The sequence below is a fragment of the Lepidochelys kempii genome, chromosome 7 (assembly GCF_965140265.1).
Source record: "Lepidochelys kempii isolate rLepKem1 chromosome 7, rLepKem1.hap2, whole genome shotgun sequence".
NCBI classification, from domain to species: domain Eukaryota; kingdom Metazoa; phylum Chordata; order Testudines; family Cheloniidae; genus Lepidochelys; species Lepidochelys kempii.
In genome coordinates, this window is record NC_133262.1 from 91,600,351 (window position 1) to 91,619,976 (window position 19,626).

Sequence of the window (19,626 nt, forward strand, 5' to 3'; positions counted from 1 at the left end):
CCAGAGGGGGCAGGGCCTGGAGAGAGGAGCACAGTGGACTCATGTGGGACAGACAGAATTAAGACTGCCACGGTCTCCCGTGTAAAATGGACTAGCTATCAATCAATGAGCCCCCTCCAAAAGGGGGCACTCAGATTATTTAAAGGTCTTTATACCCCATGTGAGGGGAAATCAAGGCAGTACATGTTTGTGGTGTCACACCTAACCACCAAGGGGGACTCCAGGATGGCCTGCCTTATGATAGAGTTCATTGTGCTAACTGCTGTACAAACATAGTGGCAGCCCCTGTCCCAGACAGGTTAGACCTAACAGCTGGAAGAGACTAACAAGTGGGTCTGGTAGGCGAGGGGGCATGAAGGTTAGCAACAATAGAAAGTAATCTGGATCCATGAGCGAGAGAGAGAGAGCAAGTTAGTCACTCAGTGTATGCCATGGTTCTGTTTGATGATGGGCTTTGCAAAAAACAAAACAACAACAAAAAAGATGTGCCCTTTAAGGACCACCTGTTATGGAGTTATTGTTCCCAACTTCATTGTAAGGCCCAGTTATAGGTGCTCCCTAGCACTTGCTGAGAAATGTAGTCACCAGTATCTGACAAATTCAGTATGTACGGGTCCTGGGACAAGGTTGAGGTGGTACCATCTTTTATTGGACCACCTTGTGTTGGTGAGAGCCCCACACTTTTGAGCTTACACAGGGGCGTGACCTGAAGACAAGCTCTGCGTCAGCTTGAAAGGCTCTCTTGTGCCCCAGCAGAAGGTGGGCCAATAAAAGCCAAACCTCACCCACCTTGCCTTACTAATAGCCTGAGATCGCCACAGCTATTTAATACCCCTGCATAGGCACTTTCCTGACAGCATCACTGACTCAGGCTTGAGAGTCCTCAGATCCAGTGAGAATAAAATTGGTAAACTTTTATTCCATTATCTAAAACAATAGTCAAAAATCAGCTGCAAATAAAATTCACCAAAAGGAAATGGAGAACCACCCATCATTTTAGCTGTTCAGATTGTGAGCCCAAGGAAATGTTATGCAATTAACCTATTTTGCTTGCTGTAGAGGTAGCCAAAAATCACAGCACTAAAGTAATAATGCTGTGTCAGTCCAGCCACCTCGTGATTGGGTCTGAATTGACGCTCCAGGTCACCCTGATTGCCATAGTTTAGACACTGCAGAAATAGGCTCCTGGGGAGGAGACAATACCTTGCCAGTACCTTTCTGAGCAATTCCCCTGCTTTGACTGACACACATGCACACCACTGATGCTAAAAGAATGGGTCAGTCCCCCCACAAAGCCTGTGTGTATCAATCAATAATACTAACAGCTACAGTGTGGTGTGAGACCAGAAGCAGACTACACCTTGTTGTGATGACACCAAATCATGGCTCTACTTGGGGCTACTCAGCACCTCTGAAAATCAGGTCTTCTCTTTAGGTGCCTAAATGTGAATAAGGCTGGGACAGGTACGTAAGTGTTTTCTGCTATTACCACTGTTGAATGAAGATGAAACCAGTTTAGAAGCCTCCCCGAGAGCACACACGCTCTTTTGTAAAATAAAAGAGGTTACTAGATGCATATTTACTATTTATTCAAAAAATACATCATAACCAATTAGAGCCATTATTATGAAAGATTTTGGAATGAAATGATAAGAACGTATTTATTCCTGAATACATTGACAGCAATGTGCTGAAAAATACATATACAGATAAGCAGATTAAAAGCATTTGCGGTGAACAATGGATGGGCCAGCTTCATCATATTCCTGTTTGCTGATCCACATCTGCTGGAAGGTGGACAGGGAGGCAAGAATCGAGCCACCAATCCAGACGGAGTACTTACGCTCAGGAGGAGCAATGATCTGTTAAAGAACAATACCACCTTGTGTTATGGGGTAAACATGTTTGGTGACAAACCGACTTAACAATGATACTTGATGTTAATGGAACCCCTTTGGAAAAGCTGCAGTGGCATCGCTCACATTTCATTAGGCCACTCACGTGTGAGCTCCGGTCCAACATTTCATAGTCAGGGGATAGTCGGAGCCAAGCTGAGACCAAGAATTTGAGCACCCTCCCCGTCAAAGCAGTACCAGTGACTGCAAGCACTGGGAAGCAGGGGAAGCTACAGCCCTTGAAACATTTAAAGCCAAACTGGCTAATGGATTGGAAAATATATTAAGGGACAATCGTGCAAGTGCAGAGGGATGGACAGTGGTTCTCACACTGTGGTTTGTGGAACCATTTCCTTCGTGGCAGGGAGATTGTGATAGTTCAAGAGCCGAGGGATTGTGGTGACAGGAAAGGAACTTTTTTTTAGCAAGTGATCAGCAGAAAGAAAAGGTTGGAAAATGCCTGGAGAAGGGGCAGGGGCACCAGAATGGGGGGAGGGGGAAAAAAGGAGGCTATGGCCCCATTTTTACCTGCCTTAATGGCAAGAGACAGGTGGGGGAGGGAGCAGAGAGGAGTGAGCAGGGAGCAGGGCCACAGGGAAGAGAGAGTGGGGCAGGGACCCAAGAGAAAGGGGAGGAGTGGGGGCGGGGCCACAGTTGGGGCACCGGTGGCTCCACCCCACACTTCTAGAGCACTTCTGGCCCTCCTGAGTAGGGGCCTGATCGAATCCCAGGGAAAGCAATAGCTGTGTCTTTGAGTCTTTAGACTCCTCGCATCAATGGGAAACATGTTAACTTTGAGTAAAATTTTCAAAAGTCCCTGAGAGTGGGATTCACAAGGTCACTACAGCACCTAACTGTTAGGTGCCCTGCCACCATGGGAATTCACAACCCTGGCTTAGGCACCCAGGCTCCCTGCACAGTGCAGGGGGAGAGTTTGTCCCCTAACAAAGAGATTCATAGAATCCAGCAAGCGAAGAATGAACGGCCTAGGCTAGCCAGTGCAAAATGCTGGGGAACTGGGTGTGGCCTAAGCCCTGACCCTCAAAAGGGTTAGGTACCTAACTCCACACAGGAGGGCGGCACCTCCCTCCAGTCAGGATTCTCAGCTTTGAATCCCCTCCTGGAATCAGGTGCCTGAGCCAGGCCAGCCCTTTCTTAGGAAAACCAGAGGACAATAAAAAGCTGGATAAAAACCTCCCCTCAATAGCCCTGTGGTTAGAGCACTCATGTAGGGTGTGGAAGGCTTGGATTTAAATCCCCTCTCTGTAGAGCAGGGGCTTAGCACCCGGGTGAGTGCTCTATCTACTGGTTTATTGAGTATACTGGGTAGGTCTCAATCCCTCCCGCGGAAGCTGCCCCACTTTGTGTAAAATACTTAAATATCCACTGGACGAGAGAGCAAGATAGACTCGATAGTTGGTGCTCAGGGCACTCCCTGGGACCTGGGAGACCCCAGCTCCAGCCTCTGCTCCACTCGGTATGAAGTCTTTAAATAGTCACTGGGATGTCTTCAACAGGCAAGACAGAGAGAGCCACCCCAGAACACCCCATCGCCCAGTGGTTAGGGCTCTCACCTGAGGGGTGGAAGACCTGGCTTCAAGTCCCTACTCTACATCAGGCAAGAGGATTTGAACCTAGGTCTCCCATTTCCCACAATCCCACATCCCGCAATAACCACCAGGTTATTGGGTTTAAAGGGCAGCTCCACATCCTCAGGCTGTGCTTTGGACGGAGCCCAATCTGGCATGTGACAGTCACTGGCCAGGCACATGGGGGGAGTAAGCTCCTACACAGAAAGGGCTGAAGTAACTTGCTCCATGCCGGGATCAAGGGAGGAACTGGGATTCAGTCACAATTCATTCTCTGCTCTCCTTTTGAGGCAACGCAGTTACTTGCCACCCCTTACTCAGGGCAGATTATACAGTTACAGTCTAGCCCAGAGTAAGGTACAGCTCATCTTGAATCAGGGTGGCAAAACTGGCCTTTTGCTAGCAAGCAGGATATGTATGGGTGATTACTTGAGAAAACATGCACATGAAAGAGTTGAACCCCACCGCCCCACACACACATTTTTGCAAAAATCTGCCTACAAATACTTGTGCTGTACCTTGATTTTCATCGTACTGGGAGCCAGAGCAGTGATTTCCTTCTGCATCCGGTCAGCAATACCCGGGTACATCGTAGTACCACCAGACAGGACATTGTTTGCATAAAGGTCCTTTCTGATATCAATATCACACTTCATGATGCTGTTGTAAGTAGTTTCATGAATGCCAGCAGACTCCATGCCTGTGAAAAAATAGCAGAAGGTTTAGAATAAGCCATAAGTGAGTACGTAGTCTTCACACTGTTAAGTAAAATGAATAGAAGCTGCTGTTCAGAAGGCACCAGTCTCCAAGGCTTGTGCAGAGTCATTCTGCTGCCGGCTAAACTACTTAGAATATGTCTATGCTACGGCGGTGCGGCTGTGGTGCCGCAGTGTAGACAACGCCCGTGTCAGCGGAAGGGGTTTTCCCATTGATGTAGTTAATCCACTTTTCTGAGGTGGGAGCTAGGTCAACAGAAGAATTCTTCTGTCAAGCCAGCTGCATCTACAGTGGGGATTAGGTCAACCTACCTAGGTCACACAGGGTGTGAACATTTTCACAGCCCTAAGTGATGTAGCTAGGCTGATCTAATTTTTAGGTGTAGACCAGGCCAGAAGTCAGCAGTTATTTGGGGCACAGATTGCTTGTGTAATTGTTTCAAACAAGAAACCAAAGGGTCTGGAATGAAAGAGGAGTAGAGTCGCCATTAGAATTTTCCATCCAATTTCAAACGGATTATAAGAATTCCTTACAGCTTTACTGAAATCTTGGTTTTAGAAAAACTAATCAGCTCAGAGCTGGGCTAGCCTATGTATGTCCTAGGAACGTTAGGTGTGTAACACTATTATTGCTGGTTTCAGAGTAGCAGCTGTGCTTCCATAGTCTGTGTTCGCAAAAAGAAAAGGAGGACTTGTGGCACCTTAGAGACTAACCAATTTATTTGAGCATAAGCTTTTGTGAGCTACAGCTCACTTCATCGGATGCAACAATTATTGCTGGTTGGGAATCCTGCCCTCTCACAAGACCTACAGGTGATTCCATTTGGTTTCGTGGCAGCCTATACTCATGTCTGTTCACTAGCATGACACGGTGCTAATGCCTCTTTCCTAAGGCACAGGCGCCAAATATACTCCGGTTTAGACAGCCAGTGTACATAAGAATTAAAGTGTCATTTTCCTTTCATCTATTAGCACACTGAAAGTACAACAGAATCATAGAATAACAGGGTTGGAAGAAGGGACCTCAGGAGGTCATGTAGTCCAACCCCCTGCTCAAAGCAGGACCAATCCCCAACTAAATCATCCCAGCCAGGGCTTTGTCAAGCCTGACCTTAAAAACTTCTAAGGCAGGAGATTCCACCACCTCCCTAGGTAACGCATTCCAGTGTTTCACCACCCTTCTAGTGAAAAAGTTTTTCCTAATATCCACCAATAGTGACACTTCCTAGTTAAAGAACACCTCTGGGAGGAAATACAGCCTTCCTTGGCTATTTTTTAAAGATATGGTTATATTACTTTGCTGTTTCTGTTCCCTGATGGGATGAGTAATTCTTAGCACCAGGTTTCCTGTGTGAATCTTCGTATTTACAAATTCAATACTCACCTTCCAAGAGTATTCTCCAATTTTGCTTAAAATCTGCTCTGTGCATGAATCTCTTGCCAATAAACTAATTGTCCTCTGGTAGTTATGGAAAGCAAAAGCAAAAGGGGGCAAATCCAATCAAAGCAAATTATGATCATTCAATATTTATATTACAGTAGCATCTAGAGGCCATGATAAGGATCAGGACCCATTGTGCAAGGTGCTGTAAAAATAGGTGTGAGAAGATCCCTGCCCCTTAGAGTTTACAATCTATGATGAGCAGCATAAAAAGAATATGGAGATGTAATAATTTTCTGGTCAATGAGGGGAAGTTGTTGTATATTGGGTTATAAGACTTTCCTGTATGAATGTACTGATCTACTTTAATAGGGGACTGTGAGAAAAAGAAGCAGGGAAGCAACACAATATATGCAACTTACCATTTCCTAGCAAACACTTAGAGGGAAATTACAATACAATGGCCTACCTCCTGTCTCCAACCCAAAGTTACACACCAATTTTGCCAATGTGGGGGAACATACATATCAAAGCTCTATAAACAATTAAATAGCTTGCTCTCTGGGAAGGAGGGTAATCAAAAGAATGAACCGCTTTTAAATGGATTCTCCTCGAAGCAGAGGGGAGTGACATTCTTTTGTGAGTTAAGGGAACAGACTATGTCATCCAGACCCTTTGGGCCTTAGGGGTCTATAGGAAGCTAAGACCAGGATCCCCGTGTGGAAGATGGATAGATACCTGGTAAGCAAGACATTCATCAAGTCTGAGTATTGCTGACAGACCTAATTTCTCTTAAATGGTTTTGTTCTAAATAAATACTACTTTGCTTTAAGGAGGCTGCTTGGTTACTGAGTACCACTGTCATTGCTCCTGGAGAGAACAGACTAGCAGGTGCTGAACATAAGTCACATCTGCTGAGGTAATCACAGCTGATCACTGGGGAGCACAGCCCAGGGCCTGTTCTGAGAGTGGAAGAATCACGTGGTTCCACCCCAAGAGAGATTTAAACCTGAGACCTGAGCAGAGGGCATTTGGAGAGACCAGGAAGGGTCAGAAGAGCAGGTATTCACAGCTTCCATTTAATGGTCCAAGGATACAAATGGAAAACAGAAGTGAATTTTGAATTTCCAGTGATATCTATGATTTATAGGAAGTGCACAGAGTCCCAGGGAAGCAATGATCAATGAACAATGATCCTGACAAAGCAGAAATAAAATCTTCGGACCAAGTTCTGAGCTGCTGTGGTGGGTAGGACCCCAGGGGTAGTTCACCCATTTAAGGCAGATCTGAATTAGACCCTTCAACGTTTTTTTTTAAGCATTACATTTGGCTCCTTAACATGCATCAGCTTTCACATTGTCTACTAATGAGCTGGGGAGTGACTTGTTGGTCCAAGGCTATTAAAGCACAGTAGCTGACTGTACAATACATGAAACGATGCTGATCTCTATCTAGGAGAACAGGAATGAGTAGTTTTTGTTTTTATTTTGAAAGTGTATATTACTTAGCTGATGAACTGTGACTTGACATTAAACTCCTTTACATGAATGGTGCTGTTATAATATAGACCCACATTAACTGAAAATATATACTAGAACATATGCATCTATAGGCACCGTATGCTGTAGTCTACTTAAACGAATGTGGAGCAGGGTGTGGTTAGGAATTAAAGGAGCACAGGGATGAGCTATTAACATAATTTACCAAAAGAAGAAATCAATTAACTTACCAATGAAGGAAGGTTGGAATAGGGTCTCAGGGCAGCGGAAACGCTCATTACCTATGGTGATCACCTGCCCATCAGGCAGTTCATAGCTCTTCTCCAGAGAGGAGGAAGAAGCAGCAGTGGCCATCTCATTTTCAAAGTCCAGGGCCACATAACACAGCTTCTCCTTGATGTCACGGACAATTTCACGTTCAGCTGTTGGCAGGACTCAGACTTTAGAATGGGAGTTAAAGATTCATGCATTTTAACAGATTGTCCATCACTTTACCCCACCAGCTCTTCCAAACAACTTGTGAAAATAAATTCTCTCTTAGTAATGCTGGGTGGGTATTTTATATTCTGCTCAATTTCTTTATGCTTCTGCTGCAGCTCTAAGAACAACCACTGATCTTTTAAGGCTATCAGGAATTTTACATATTAAGCAAATCTTCTAATTTACTATTGTCCTTACCAGTAGTCACAAAGGAATAGCCACGTTCAGTGAGAATTTTCATGAGGTAGTCGGTTAAGTCTCGGCCAGCTAGGTCCAGACGCATGATGGCATGGGGCAGGGCATAGCCTTCATAGATTGGCACATTGTGGGTGACACCATCACCAGAGTCTAGTACAATCCCTTTGAGAAAGCAGTACAGATGTCAGTTGACCTCAGATTCCCATTTTTTTAAACTTCACATTTTCCCTTCCCAAAGATCCCAAAGTCACATACCCGTGGTACGTCCAGAAGCATAGAGGGACAGAACAGCCTGAATAGCTACATACATGGCTGGTACATTGAAGGTCTCAAACATTATCTGAAATGTAACAATAGCAAATCAATGTAGCTATAATCATTTTTTAAAATTACAAACAATAAGTAACTCATTAGAGAGAGGAAAAGGGGGGGTTAGTACAGATTATTGGCAAGCAGTGGAAGGGAGAAAATCAAGTGGTATTCTGTATAAATTCTCTATATGTAGGCTAGGGCACCAACTATTCTGGATTTGTTCACGTGTGCATTTTCTCTCTCACACACACAAACACACACACAGCATCACTTATAGTATTTTATTTTCATCAAATAGCTGAGATCAGAATTTTGAGTGGAAAAAAACCCACTACTCTTTTTTAAAATAGCCTTTCATTTAAAAAAAAAAGGATTTAAATGCTGAAATGTGGCAGCTTGTATAGGCTGGTTCAATGACCTAATAAAAAAAGTTTAAACTACAGAAACATGGTAAATTTGACAACTAGACAGACAAGGTGGGTGAGGCAATGTCTTTTATTGGACCAACTTCTGTTGGTGAAAGAGACAAGCTTTTGAAAGCGTTTGAAAAGCTTGTCTCTTGCACCAACAGAAGTTGGTCCAACAAAAGACATTGCCTCACCCACCTTGTCTCTCTAATATCCTGGGACCAACACTGTTTCAACAATAGTACAAACAACAATTTGACAACTAGCACCCCTGCCCTCCCTTCCATAACTATTTTATTATCATGAATATCAATGACATATGATGTACAATTGTTGTGAGTCTAACTGTAATGATCATATAAAAATGATACAGAATCCACAAAGATTGAAATGATTTCAGAGGAAGCTTCTCAATGCTATTACAGTGTCAGAAAGGGGCTTGGGTCCTGGACTTTTCACCATATTATAGCTTTTGAAAAATATGGTTAGGAAATCTAACTTAACCAGGGCAAAGGACAGAAATTCAGAGCACTGGCTACTACTTTATATTCAACCCTAACTACAGTTTCTAAATTTGTACGACCTGTGGTACATATTAACCCAAAAGTGACTAGGTTTTACTGGCGTTTTAGCACAGCAGACAATGAGTACAGTAATACCTTCACTCTGAATGCTCTTTCTCCTATGAGGAAAGGAGTACTTGTGGCACCTTAGAGACTAAGGTGCCACAGGTACTCCTTTTCTTTTTGCGAATACAGACTAACACGGCTGCTACTCTTTCTCCTACGAGGTTAAACATTATTTCATTAATTTAATTGACTTACTGGGGAGCTTTGATGTGGGTGATCTCTGTTCATGTGATTCTCTAGGTATGAAAATTTATCCTTGTTGCTTGTCTCTTAATTTACCTGGCACGCCCATCTGTCATTTGCTCTGCATAGAAGGGAAGCACTCTGGCCTTTCTAAATAGCTAGTAATGACCATACTATATTCAGATACTGGTATGCTTACCTGGGTCATTTTCTCTCGGTTGGCTTTTGGATTCAATGGAGCCTCAGTAAGCAGAGTAGGGTGCTCTTCAGGGGCAACACGCAGCTCATTGTAGAAAGAATGATGCCAGATCTGGAGACAATAAGAAAAGGCAAAATGAAGAAACATCAGCAACCAACAGTCCATAAGCATAGCAGTTACTTCCAGCCACATACCATGCCCCGCAGCTACAAGTGCTTCTAGCACCAGAAATTGGCCAACAGTATCTGACATGCAGTTATCCCGGATGGACATGCCTGAATTCATAGTGAAAAGCTAAGTGATCAGCACCTGCAACCTACCTCGGGTTTTACCACTAATAATGTTTTGCTTATTGAAAATCAGTTTGGGGACTCCTAAGTTAACACAAAATAAATACATTGAGCTTCAAAAAGCAGATAAAGACCTTTATGTTGTTTTTGGTTTGGAGAAAAATGTACAGTGAAACAGCATCCACTGAAATAACTTGGATCACAGTTTGGTTTGGATTAATTATTTTTTTTCACACTAGCCATCTGTCCATTTAGAGAAGTGAAGAAAACCTCTCATTCCAGATGGAAAGGGAAAAGGTCCATGAAAATAGATTTACATAAGCAACGTAGAGACTGCAGTGTGACTCTTTGTAGGTGGAATGAATTATAATAAAAGTGGCATCCATACAGGCAATGATCAGTTTTTGTGTTTACACACTGTTCTTTGCTACAATAATTTTGTGACTCTTTCTAATGAGCAACATCAGTAAAATCGGACACACCTTAGGATCCAATGAATTTGGCCCTTCAGACCTGGGGCAGACTCCTCAAAAGTTCTATCAGCAAATAAATCCAGTTTCCCAATATTCCTCAATGTGTCTTTGATGTTGGCCTCTTTCTATAACATCTGCATGGCTCTGTAATAGTGTTCAGTAGATAACAGGACTACTGAAAACTGTTTCCTAGATGGAAAAGACTAGATTTCATGGGTGGATATGTCCTATGCTTGTCTGTAGAATTTCTCTGAGGTCAGTTGTTTCCTTGGAATTCATAACTAGCTCCACAAGCAATTTGCTTTTATTCCAAACAGATTCAGTTAAAAAAAAATCCTGTTATCTATTGCCTTCCCACTATTAACTCTCATTCTTCCCAAACACAAAATCTTGGGCCAAGTCAGTGACAGTGAGGGAGTTAACATTCTGATGAACAGTAACATCTTGTATATTGTTTCTTTGTATTGATTTTTACATATATATAAAATTGTTTCCAAAGCATTGGTGGTCACAGATCAGTTTGCACTTTGGGCTTTTGGATTGGGGAAGTGTCACTATCTTGCTAAAGCGCTGATCCTTCTGCTGTTAAAGCCAATAGGAACACTTCTGTCTAGGCCTGAGCACTTTTGTGATGTGTTGTACTGCTTGCACAGTTCCGAACTGCTCTAGTTCTGTAGAACTACTTTAAATAGCTACATCATCAGCATCTTATAGATAAGTTTCAACAGTCTGTGGCAACAGACCTGGCTCTAGAGGCACTAAGTCTTGGATTTGAATGGTGGCTGTGCAATTGACTCATTAGGGCCCCAGTCCTGCTAAGCATATGCATAACATAGCTCGCATGAGTAGTCCCACTGACTTCAAAGTCATGGGTGAGTTTAAATGCTTTGCACGATCGGGACACATGTGGCCTTACTCAAGTCAACCTCTCTGATTCAGCTTCCCCATCTACAAAATGGATATAATATTCACATACCTTACAATAACTAGCCAGGTTTACACGTCACCTTGGAGAGTAAAATAATAAGTAACACTCATTAGCTCTGGGGTGCTGAATATATGTTAATTATTACTAGATCAGCTCCAATATTCAAAAATAAAATACAATACTACTGGATAGCATGACACTTCAACTTTCAAATTACTTTGTAATCTTTCACTATTGCACCCAAGTAATTATGTCTAACTGGTGACTTATGTAAACAAAGTGTTTAAATACCTTCTCCATGTCGTCCCAGTTTGTGATGATGCCATGTTCTATGGGGTATTTCAAAGTCAGGATACCTCTCTTGCTTTGAGCTTCATCCCCTACGTAGCTGTCTTTTTGACCCATACCCACCATCACGCCCTAATAAATTACATAAAGAATGTGACTATCTCAGTGAGAGGTGCTAAGAAGCAATCAGAACACTAACTGTGAAATAAACATATGCAATTTTACACACTGGTAGCAAGTTTACAAAACATTCATTGACTACTAATCTTGGGAGTATTACTTTTATCTTTAATGCAAAAATTACATCGTTTATTTACAATATTATAAAGCTCTGGAGTTCATGTTCTTATTATAATTAAGTATGTAGAGTAAGCAACACAAGCCTAAATATAAAAATCACCAATACAATGTAGAGAAATTAAAGATGGATTTTTAAATAATAATTTGATCCCTAAGTAGTAGTCATGGAAGAAACTATCACTCAACCAAATACATCTCTGGAGAGAAAAAACTCTACATAGTGCCATTTAGTGGTAAATAATGAACACTACATTTTTCAAATTTACCCAAGGGCTATATTTGGCTGTATTTTCCAGAGTGGAAGAACAGCTATCGCTAGCTATTAAAAATGTTGGCAATTTTGAAAATGTAAATACAGTTGGCTGCTTTTACTGTATTGTGTTCTTGTCAGAGCATGATAATTACATACTCCAACCCTTTTGCTTCTCAGACTGATCCATCTTGGAGACTGATTACTTTGATCTTGTGATTTTGTGATGTCTGTAACTCCGTGAGACAGTCTGAGAGCTGATCCAGGATGTGGATGATTCTGCATGCAATTGCATGCAAGCACTTATTTTCATTATGACTAATCCGTTTTTGAACAATGAATATAATCAGTACAAAGAAAAGGAGTACTTGTGGCACCTTAGAGACTAACCAATTTATTTGAGCATGAGCTTTCGTGAGCTACAGCTCACAAAAGCTCATGCTCAAATAAACTGGTTAGTCTCTAAGGTGCCACAAGTACTCCTTTTCTTTTTGCGAATACAGACTAACACGGCTGTTACTCTGAAACCTATAATCAGTACACTGGCTACTGAAAATGGCATTTGAATTACTATTTATTATTTGCAGTATGCTAGTGCCCAGAGATCTCAAGCAGGATCTGGGCCCTGTTGTGGTAAGTAGAGGTATATTGGGTCCCTTTCACAAAGAGCTTAAAATGCCATATGCTGTTTGCATGATCGCTATGCAGCCTCGATTTAAAAGCAAAAAGAAAATAGAAAAAACGAATCATCCGTAAACTCGCCCCAGGGGTGGGGGAGTCTCTGATGGCACAGCAGCATCCTCTTGCTCATGCTGTGGAAGCCTCAGGCACTTAGCTTCGGAGCTTCTCACCCATCCTCTCCATGATACAAAACACTTAAACCATTGCAAGGTACCCAACAGTCCATGCAATGAATTGTCCAGTATAATAAGCATAAAATGATTCAAAACAGGTAGTAGCTGCCAGTTTGTTTTATTCTAAGTAATCTGCCTCAGACACAGAACAGATGGAATTCAAATGCCATGCTGTTAGCTTCTTTCATAGTTCCAAAAGGAGACCAGGAAGAGTGTGAACACTTTCAGCTACATGGTCAGATCATGGGCTACGTTAGGGTAGCTTTACTCTCCTTACAGTGTTACTGTACTAGAATCTAATCCAAAGCCTCCTGAAATCAATGGGAACCTTGTGATTGTCTTCAGTGGGCTGAGGATCAGGTGCCTAGTCCTAAATTACCCTAAAACTAATTTACCCAGCCACTGGAGGATTCCCATTGCTCAGGGATCCTAGATTGGAGCAGAGCCCCCCAAGCTGATCCTGAAGCCCCCAGTCCCAGCAGCCAGCCCAGCAAGGTGTGATCTAGGTGCCTCAATACCACAGTAACTGCCTGCAGCTTGCTCTAGCTTGTGCTGCTAAGGATGTGGCTCATAAGCTGTGTAAATTCTATAGCATTCAGATGAAAAATGCCTTAGCACACATGATACAGCCTGTTCTATGTTATGTTGTAAAATACTTATCTGGGAACTAACCACCCCTTTCCCCCACCCTCCAAGCTTATGAAATTCTTTCTGGCAAGTAAATAAAGCAGAACAAGGTTCTGGGTGAAAAAAATCAGAAGTTTTTAAATTTCAATGAAAAAAACTGGCAACATTTTTTGGTCATTTTGTTTTAACTCCACCCCCACCCCATGTTTTCAACCAGCTTTTAGAGTGGTCAACATTTGTACACACATCTAATTTTTTTTAACCACAGGAAAGCAGAGAAGACAGTGGGCCCAGTGACAGGGTGATCCAGAGCCAAGGGAAAAAGGATGGGATATTGAAAACTTTCAGGAAAAGGACTTCTCCCACCAGACAACAGATCAGAGATAACTCAGACATGTACACCTGCAGGGCCTGCCTGGTCTTATTGATCTGGAAATATCATGCAAATTAATGACTTGCAGCTACAGCACCTGCCTCTGTGGTCTTATCAGATCTCAAACTAAGCAGGACTAGGGTTGGCAAGTACTTTCAGGGAACAAGTGGGTGCTCGAGGAAATGGTGTTGACATTTAAGGAGGTGAGTCACTACTATCTCTAATACATTCTGTTTACCCCCCCACCCCCGCATGTGTGTGTTCAGAATAATTGAACTGATAATTCACCTGGTGCCTGGGACGACCCACAATGGAAGGAAAAACCGCTCTTGGAGCATCATCCCCAGCAAAGCCAGCCTTACAAAGTCCTGATCCATTGTCACAAACCAGGGCAGTGCTGTCCTCTTCCTCGCACATCTTCTAAGTCAACGTCCTCAGGCCTTTCAGACAAAAACAGCCCTACAAAAATAACACACAGACAATGGAACAATTCTGCAGGCAAAATGCAGGGGCTGCTGCATAAAGTGGACCTGCCATGGTCAGGATAAGCATGACATCCAGTAGGAACAAGAACATTATTAACAGACAGTGTAGGGATTCAAAAGAGAGTGTTAATCTCAGAGTGCAGGAGCCTCATATTCCACCTGCCCTGCAGAAAGGGGAGGTGTTTAAAACAAAAACAAAACAACTCACAGGAATTCAATGTTATTCAATGGAATTCCCCCTGAAGGACAGGAAGTCTGATCTTTGGAGAGATGGAGTTTTAATGGCTTGAGGATGGTACATATATTTATATTTTAGTGTATACATTCAGTGCTGGACTGGCATCTCTAGAGATAAAAGGTACAGTACAGGAAGGGGCAGTGTAAGTTTCCCAGTGCTACCCATCACCAGGCCAAGCTCCTGCCCTAGATGAACACTTCTAAGGGTGAGAGGGTAGCTTGCCATGGGCTTCCTTGAGTTTGCCAACAATGTTGTCAGATGGGAACCATTATAATAGTGGCATTTTTGTTATGGACACTAGAAACTGCACTAAGATGAACACCTCATTTCATACACACAATTGCTTGTTTGTTTAAAAAGAGACAGTGATTATGCTAATCAAACCCCTTTCCAAACAGTATTCTAGTGCTTCAGCAAAGATGTCCTCCCTTGAAATTAAAGCTGGAAATCATAGACAGCATCTTCATTTAAAACAGCCTCAAAACACATTGCAGCCGCATTCCAAAGTTGTCTAGAAGATCACTCTCTGCTACTATCCATGGTTATTTTGCCATGGTTCCCAAATGGATTAAATACCACTAAAATTAGTTCCTTTTCTAAAATGATGTTGTAAGGAAAGTGACACATAAAATGCTTTGAAGTATTTTGAATGAAATCAATGAGAAAAACAAGTACTGTGCAGAGATACATTTGTCAGCAGTTCATATTGTTAGAGAGAATCCTCTGAATAGCTCTGGGCCCACTGTTTGGCTTCCAAAGGCCTACATGTGGAATTCAGTGTTTCAAAACTGTGTTGAGGGTTAAGTGAGACAGGGACAAGAAGAGACACAGTTGACTGCACACACTCATTAAGAAATTCTGAAACGGGGGGGAGGGTACGGGGGGTAGAAATGTAGGAGAGGGTGGGAGTCAGGTTGAAGTGATGCACTGCTGAGGTGAAGGGGAGTGCATGTTGGGTAGCCTCAACAGCAGAAAAGACTAAAGAGTGAAAAATGGAAAATTCCCCCAAAATGCGATTTGTACTGCCACTGTGCAGAAAAGGAATCCAGGAGACACTGCCCAGTTCAGCTACTGTATGCTGCAGAGATGCTGGCTGCCAGCAGAAAAGTTGATACATAAATGCTAACTTGAAATGTTCTAGGTTTTCTGTATTGGGGAAAAAAGGAGGCGTTTTACAGTTGTACACAATTATGCATTTCTTAGGGGCAAGAGCTATTTGTGTTTAAGCATTCACTTAATGGAGTACGACTTATCTACCATGCATGAACAGCCCAGTTTGGAACAAATCATTTCCTAATTAGGAAATAGACTCTCAAAAGTCTGCTTTTGGAACAGAGTTCGAGGTCAGGGGGTTTGCTCAAACCAAGGCAAACTAGTGCTGTGCCAAAAATCACTTGGGGGAAGGGAGAAGGAAATGCTACATTTCTGAGCTTAGGGGACTCTAAATGAAAACCATATTTAGTAATAAAGCACCAAAGTTGAAGAAATCAAAGCTGAATGATTTCAGACAGGACTCTCTGCAGTCAAACACTGATTTACAGCTCAGGACTGCCATGGAGTGCAGCAGTAACATTCTACGGTAGCAATTAACACAACATTGTGGAATAAGGTAAACATGCACTATACATCTCAGGTGATTAAAACATGGATTTAGTTGTTAGCCTCCTTGTTGCTGCATGCTTTCTGTTCAGAGAGAGAGAAAACTGATCCCAGAACCTCCCCGCACAAGACTGATAAAAGATTCCAAACGCATAAGAAACATTCTATCTGTAATCCATTTCTTATATAGAATGCTTGGCATTTTACACAATGGGTAGCTTTCTGTGTAAACAGACATCATCATCATCATATCATGCAAGCTACCAATATCACGATCTTTCACATATTTAGCACATTTAAAAGCATGCTCCCAATAACCTTTTCTAACCCAGCATGCCAATGTACAGTAAGTCTACAGCACTAAGACACATCTATGAGAAACCGTAAACTGAATCCCATCCTATAGCTAGATCCAACTGGCCAATTTAATCTATTGAATCCAAAGCAGATATGCCAGGGGTGAATTTGGCCCAGTGTGTTTAAATAGGAACACTCTCATAATTTCAATCATGTAAATATTTTAAATATACCTTTTAATATTATTTTACTGCTGATGTTACAGGTGAAATGACTTGGTAGAACTACACTTTTTCTAAGACTGTAAAATATCTTAAACATAAAGGCAATAAAATATAAAATGTTTATCAGTACAATTTTAATATGAAATATAGGACAAGCTACATAAGAATAATACATCCTCCTGAACAGTTTCTGCTTTTTCTTTGTTAGTAAAAGTCCTCCTGAAATCTGTCAAACTGTTGGTTCAGTGCCACTTACCCTGACAGTGCTTGGCTGGGGATAGCTGCTCTGGGACGGTACACTGTGAAGCTGAAAGCTGTAAGGTTATATAGCCCCTTGGCCTGTTCCCTCCCACTAGCTTCCCAAACAAGGAGCAGAGACAGACTTCACTCCATCTCTCAGTCTAGCAGAACCATATAGGGATCTCAGAACAAAAACCTCTGATCTGGGTGGCCATGGGTCTTTTCCACTGCATTCCACTGCACTACTCCTGAAACAGGAGGAGAATTCAGCTGTGTAAGATAAACACTGCAAAACTTCATGATAACTGCTAAAATGCACTGAGATATTGTACCAGTGACAGAGAGCCTCATCTGCAAAATACAAAATAGCATAAAAAGCTATGGAGTAGAGACAGCAGCCAGTTATAGAAAAGGGGTTTCTAGAGAATCCCTGCCTTCACGTTCACATTAGCTAAAGATTATTTGGCAAAAGCAATAAAAATGATTGTGGTAAACACACGAGTTGTTGAACTTTGTCACAAATGCTGTTGAAAGTGGCATATAAATAGATGACTCCAGTAGATCAATAGCGTTAATGGGAATAGGAGTTCTGAAGGGCATTCTCATTTGACTCTCTGGGGCACATAGTTATGTAGGGCACAGTAGAAATGCTTTAATTCTGTACTGGTTGTAAAGTTGCACTGTAAGAACAATCCCATGGAGACAAATGTTGCTGATGGGCTGGAATTCTTTTTCTTCCCATAATTGAGTTTTAAATCACTGGAAATACCAGGACCAATTCTTCCCTCATGTAACTCACTGGACAAACTTGGTCCATTAAATTTACATCTCAGACATGTTTTCTGATATAGTTTGCTGCATTATGAGTGGAAAACTAACTCCACAGCTATTTTTAGTGATCAAAATGAGGGTTTCTACTTACATATTGAAAAGTTATTCCCAGGGAATGGCAGGATTTTACAGCTGTAGCCAGCTGTTCTCTACAGAGGCAGACTCTAGTAGAGAAGCTCTTTCATGGGATAACACTGTTTTGCCATTAGACTTGTAGTAAAAAACATAGACCAAAAACCATATTCTCTAACATTTGCATCGCTGAACCATTATGAAAATCAAATTGCCCCAACCATTCCAGGTGAGATCACTGCTTTATGAGCCTTTTCTTACCTGGATGCGTGTGGCTGTGTGCACGTGCCCACAAAACATTTGGTGTCTAATCCTGTAGCCCTAATGCATGAAAACGCCCATAAGACTTGAATGGGAGTTTTCCCAGTGGAAAGATTTAAGGATTAGTAGGCTTCCTTCGGTCTTGAGAGACCATGGGTATGTACCCCTGAGAGGTAAAGAATTTACTGGGTTGGTTTTATGGCAGCTTTGGATGTGGCTGAAGAGACTCACTTGAGAGGGACAATCTCTGCGGCATCTGTCACATTTAAAGGTGATGTTTCGACCCTTTGGGCTTGGCCTTCTACGAGCAATTTCTCCTCAGCTAAACTGGACGGTGTCCTCCCGTAACTCCAAAGACCTTTGTTAAGCTCTTGTTTCCAAAGGCTGTGGCCTTGAGTGTGATCTTCCCAGTTATCCACATCCATTTCCATTTCTTTGAGGTCTTGCTTGCACACATCATTGAAAAGCAATTTTGGGCATCCTTTGGGTCTTTTTCCAGATGCCAATTCGCCATAGAGGATGTCCTTTGGGATGCACCCATCATTCATCCGGCACACATGCCCAAGCCAACAGAGGCGTCTCTGTTTGAGGAGTGTTTGCATGTTGGGTATACTGGCATGCTTGAGCACCTCAGTGTTGGTGACTCTGTCCCTCCAGGAGATTCCAAAGATTTGATAAAGGCAACGCATATGAAATCTGTTGAGCCACTTTTCCTGATGAGAGTATAAGGTCCATGTCTCACTCTCATACAAAAGTGTGCTGATAGCATGCATGATATACACAAATCTTTGTGTGTTCTGTCAGTTTGTTGTTTTGCCGTACCTTTTTGCTCAGTCTAGACTTAAGTATTAGGCAAGTAGTATTGATAGTAGATGGAAAGAATTTCGGATAGAGGACCAAAAGGAACTTTTAAGGAATTTATTTTCTTTCGCAGGTCAGAGAAAGAAACTAACAGAAATTATGGAGCATGGGCTACTATTTTTGTAATGATTTACATTTGCCCATCACAAGAGTGTCTGGGCATGTGATATAAAATTTTTAAAAAAAACAATGTGAACTTCCCACAACAGTCAGTATAGGTTTTTCCTTGTATTGCTCCAGCTCATCACCATTGGAAAAATAAAATCTTTCCCAGGAAAGAATAATAGTTAAATAAATGGTTGACCAAAATGATGTATCGTGTATGATTCTCTATAGATTAGTATGTTCAAACCAAAGGGCATGAGAATTTCACATCCCTAAAGATAGCTGAGCCTGATTTTGATACACACCAGTTTTACATCAGCGTAACTCCTTTTACATGCTGATTCACATTGCTGGAAATGATAAGAGAATCAGGACCCACACCGCCAATCCTCAGCTATGCCCAACTAGGAACTGTCAGCCACAGCACCACAACTGATCTTAGCTGTGGCAATGGTATATAGAGAGAGGAAGGAAATTTTAAAAGTAACCAAGTCCCAGTGTATACATGTGGCTTCATGCATTGAATTGGATCAGGGAGCAGT

At 42.1% G+C, this 19,626-nt stretch overlaps 1 protein-coding gene across 3 annotated transcripts in view; it reads right to left on the reverse strand.

The window, feature by feature from the left end:
- Nucleotides 1-1,588: 1,588 nt before the first annotated feature.
- The window catches only part of ACTA2 (actin alpha 2, smooth muscle), a 38,234-nt gene continuing 20,196 nt past the window's right edge, over nt 1,589-19,626 (reverse strand). For 2 of the 3 annotated variants that reach the window (XM_073353781.1, XM_073353780.1), the window contains 8 exons: nt 14,160-14,330; nt 11,471-11,599; nt 9,489-9,599; nt 8,014-8,098; nt 7,759-7,920; nt 7,311-7,502; nt 4,003-4,184; nt 1,589-1,862 (listed from right to left, as the gene is read on the reverse strand). In XM_073353781.1, coding sequence (XP_073209882.1) covers nt 1,719-1,862; nt 4,003-4,184; nt 7,311-7,502; nt 7,759-7,920; nt 8,014-8,098; nt 9,489-9,599; nt 11,471-11,599; nt 14,160-14,288 — 1,134 coding nt within the window. In that variant the 5' untranslated portion in view covers nt 14,289-14,330 and the 3' untranslated portion in view covers nt 1,589-1,718. Of the gene's footprint in view, nt 1,863-4,002; nt 4,185-7,310; nt 7,503-7,758; nt 7,921-8,013; nt 8,099-9,488; nt 9,600-11,470; nt 11,600-14,159; nt 14,331-16,970; nt 17,019-19,626 lie in introns of those variants that run through there. The other variant, XM_073353779.1, reaches the window with a different exon arrangement.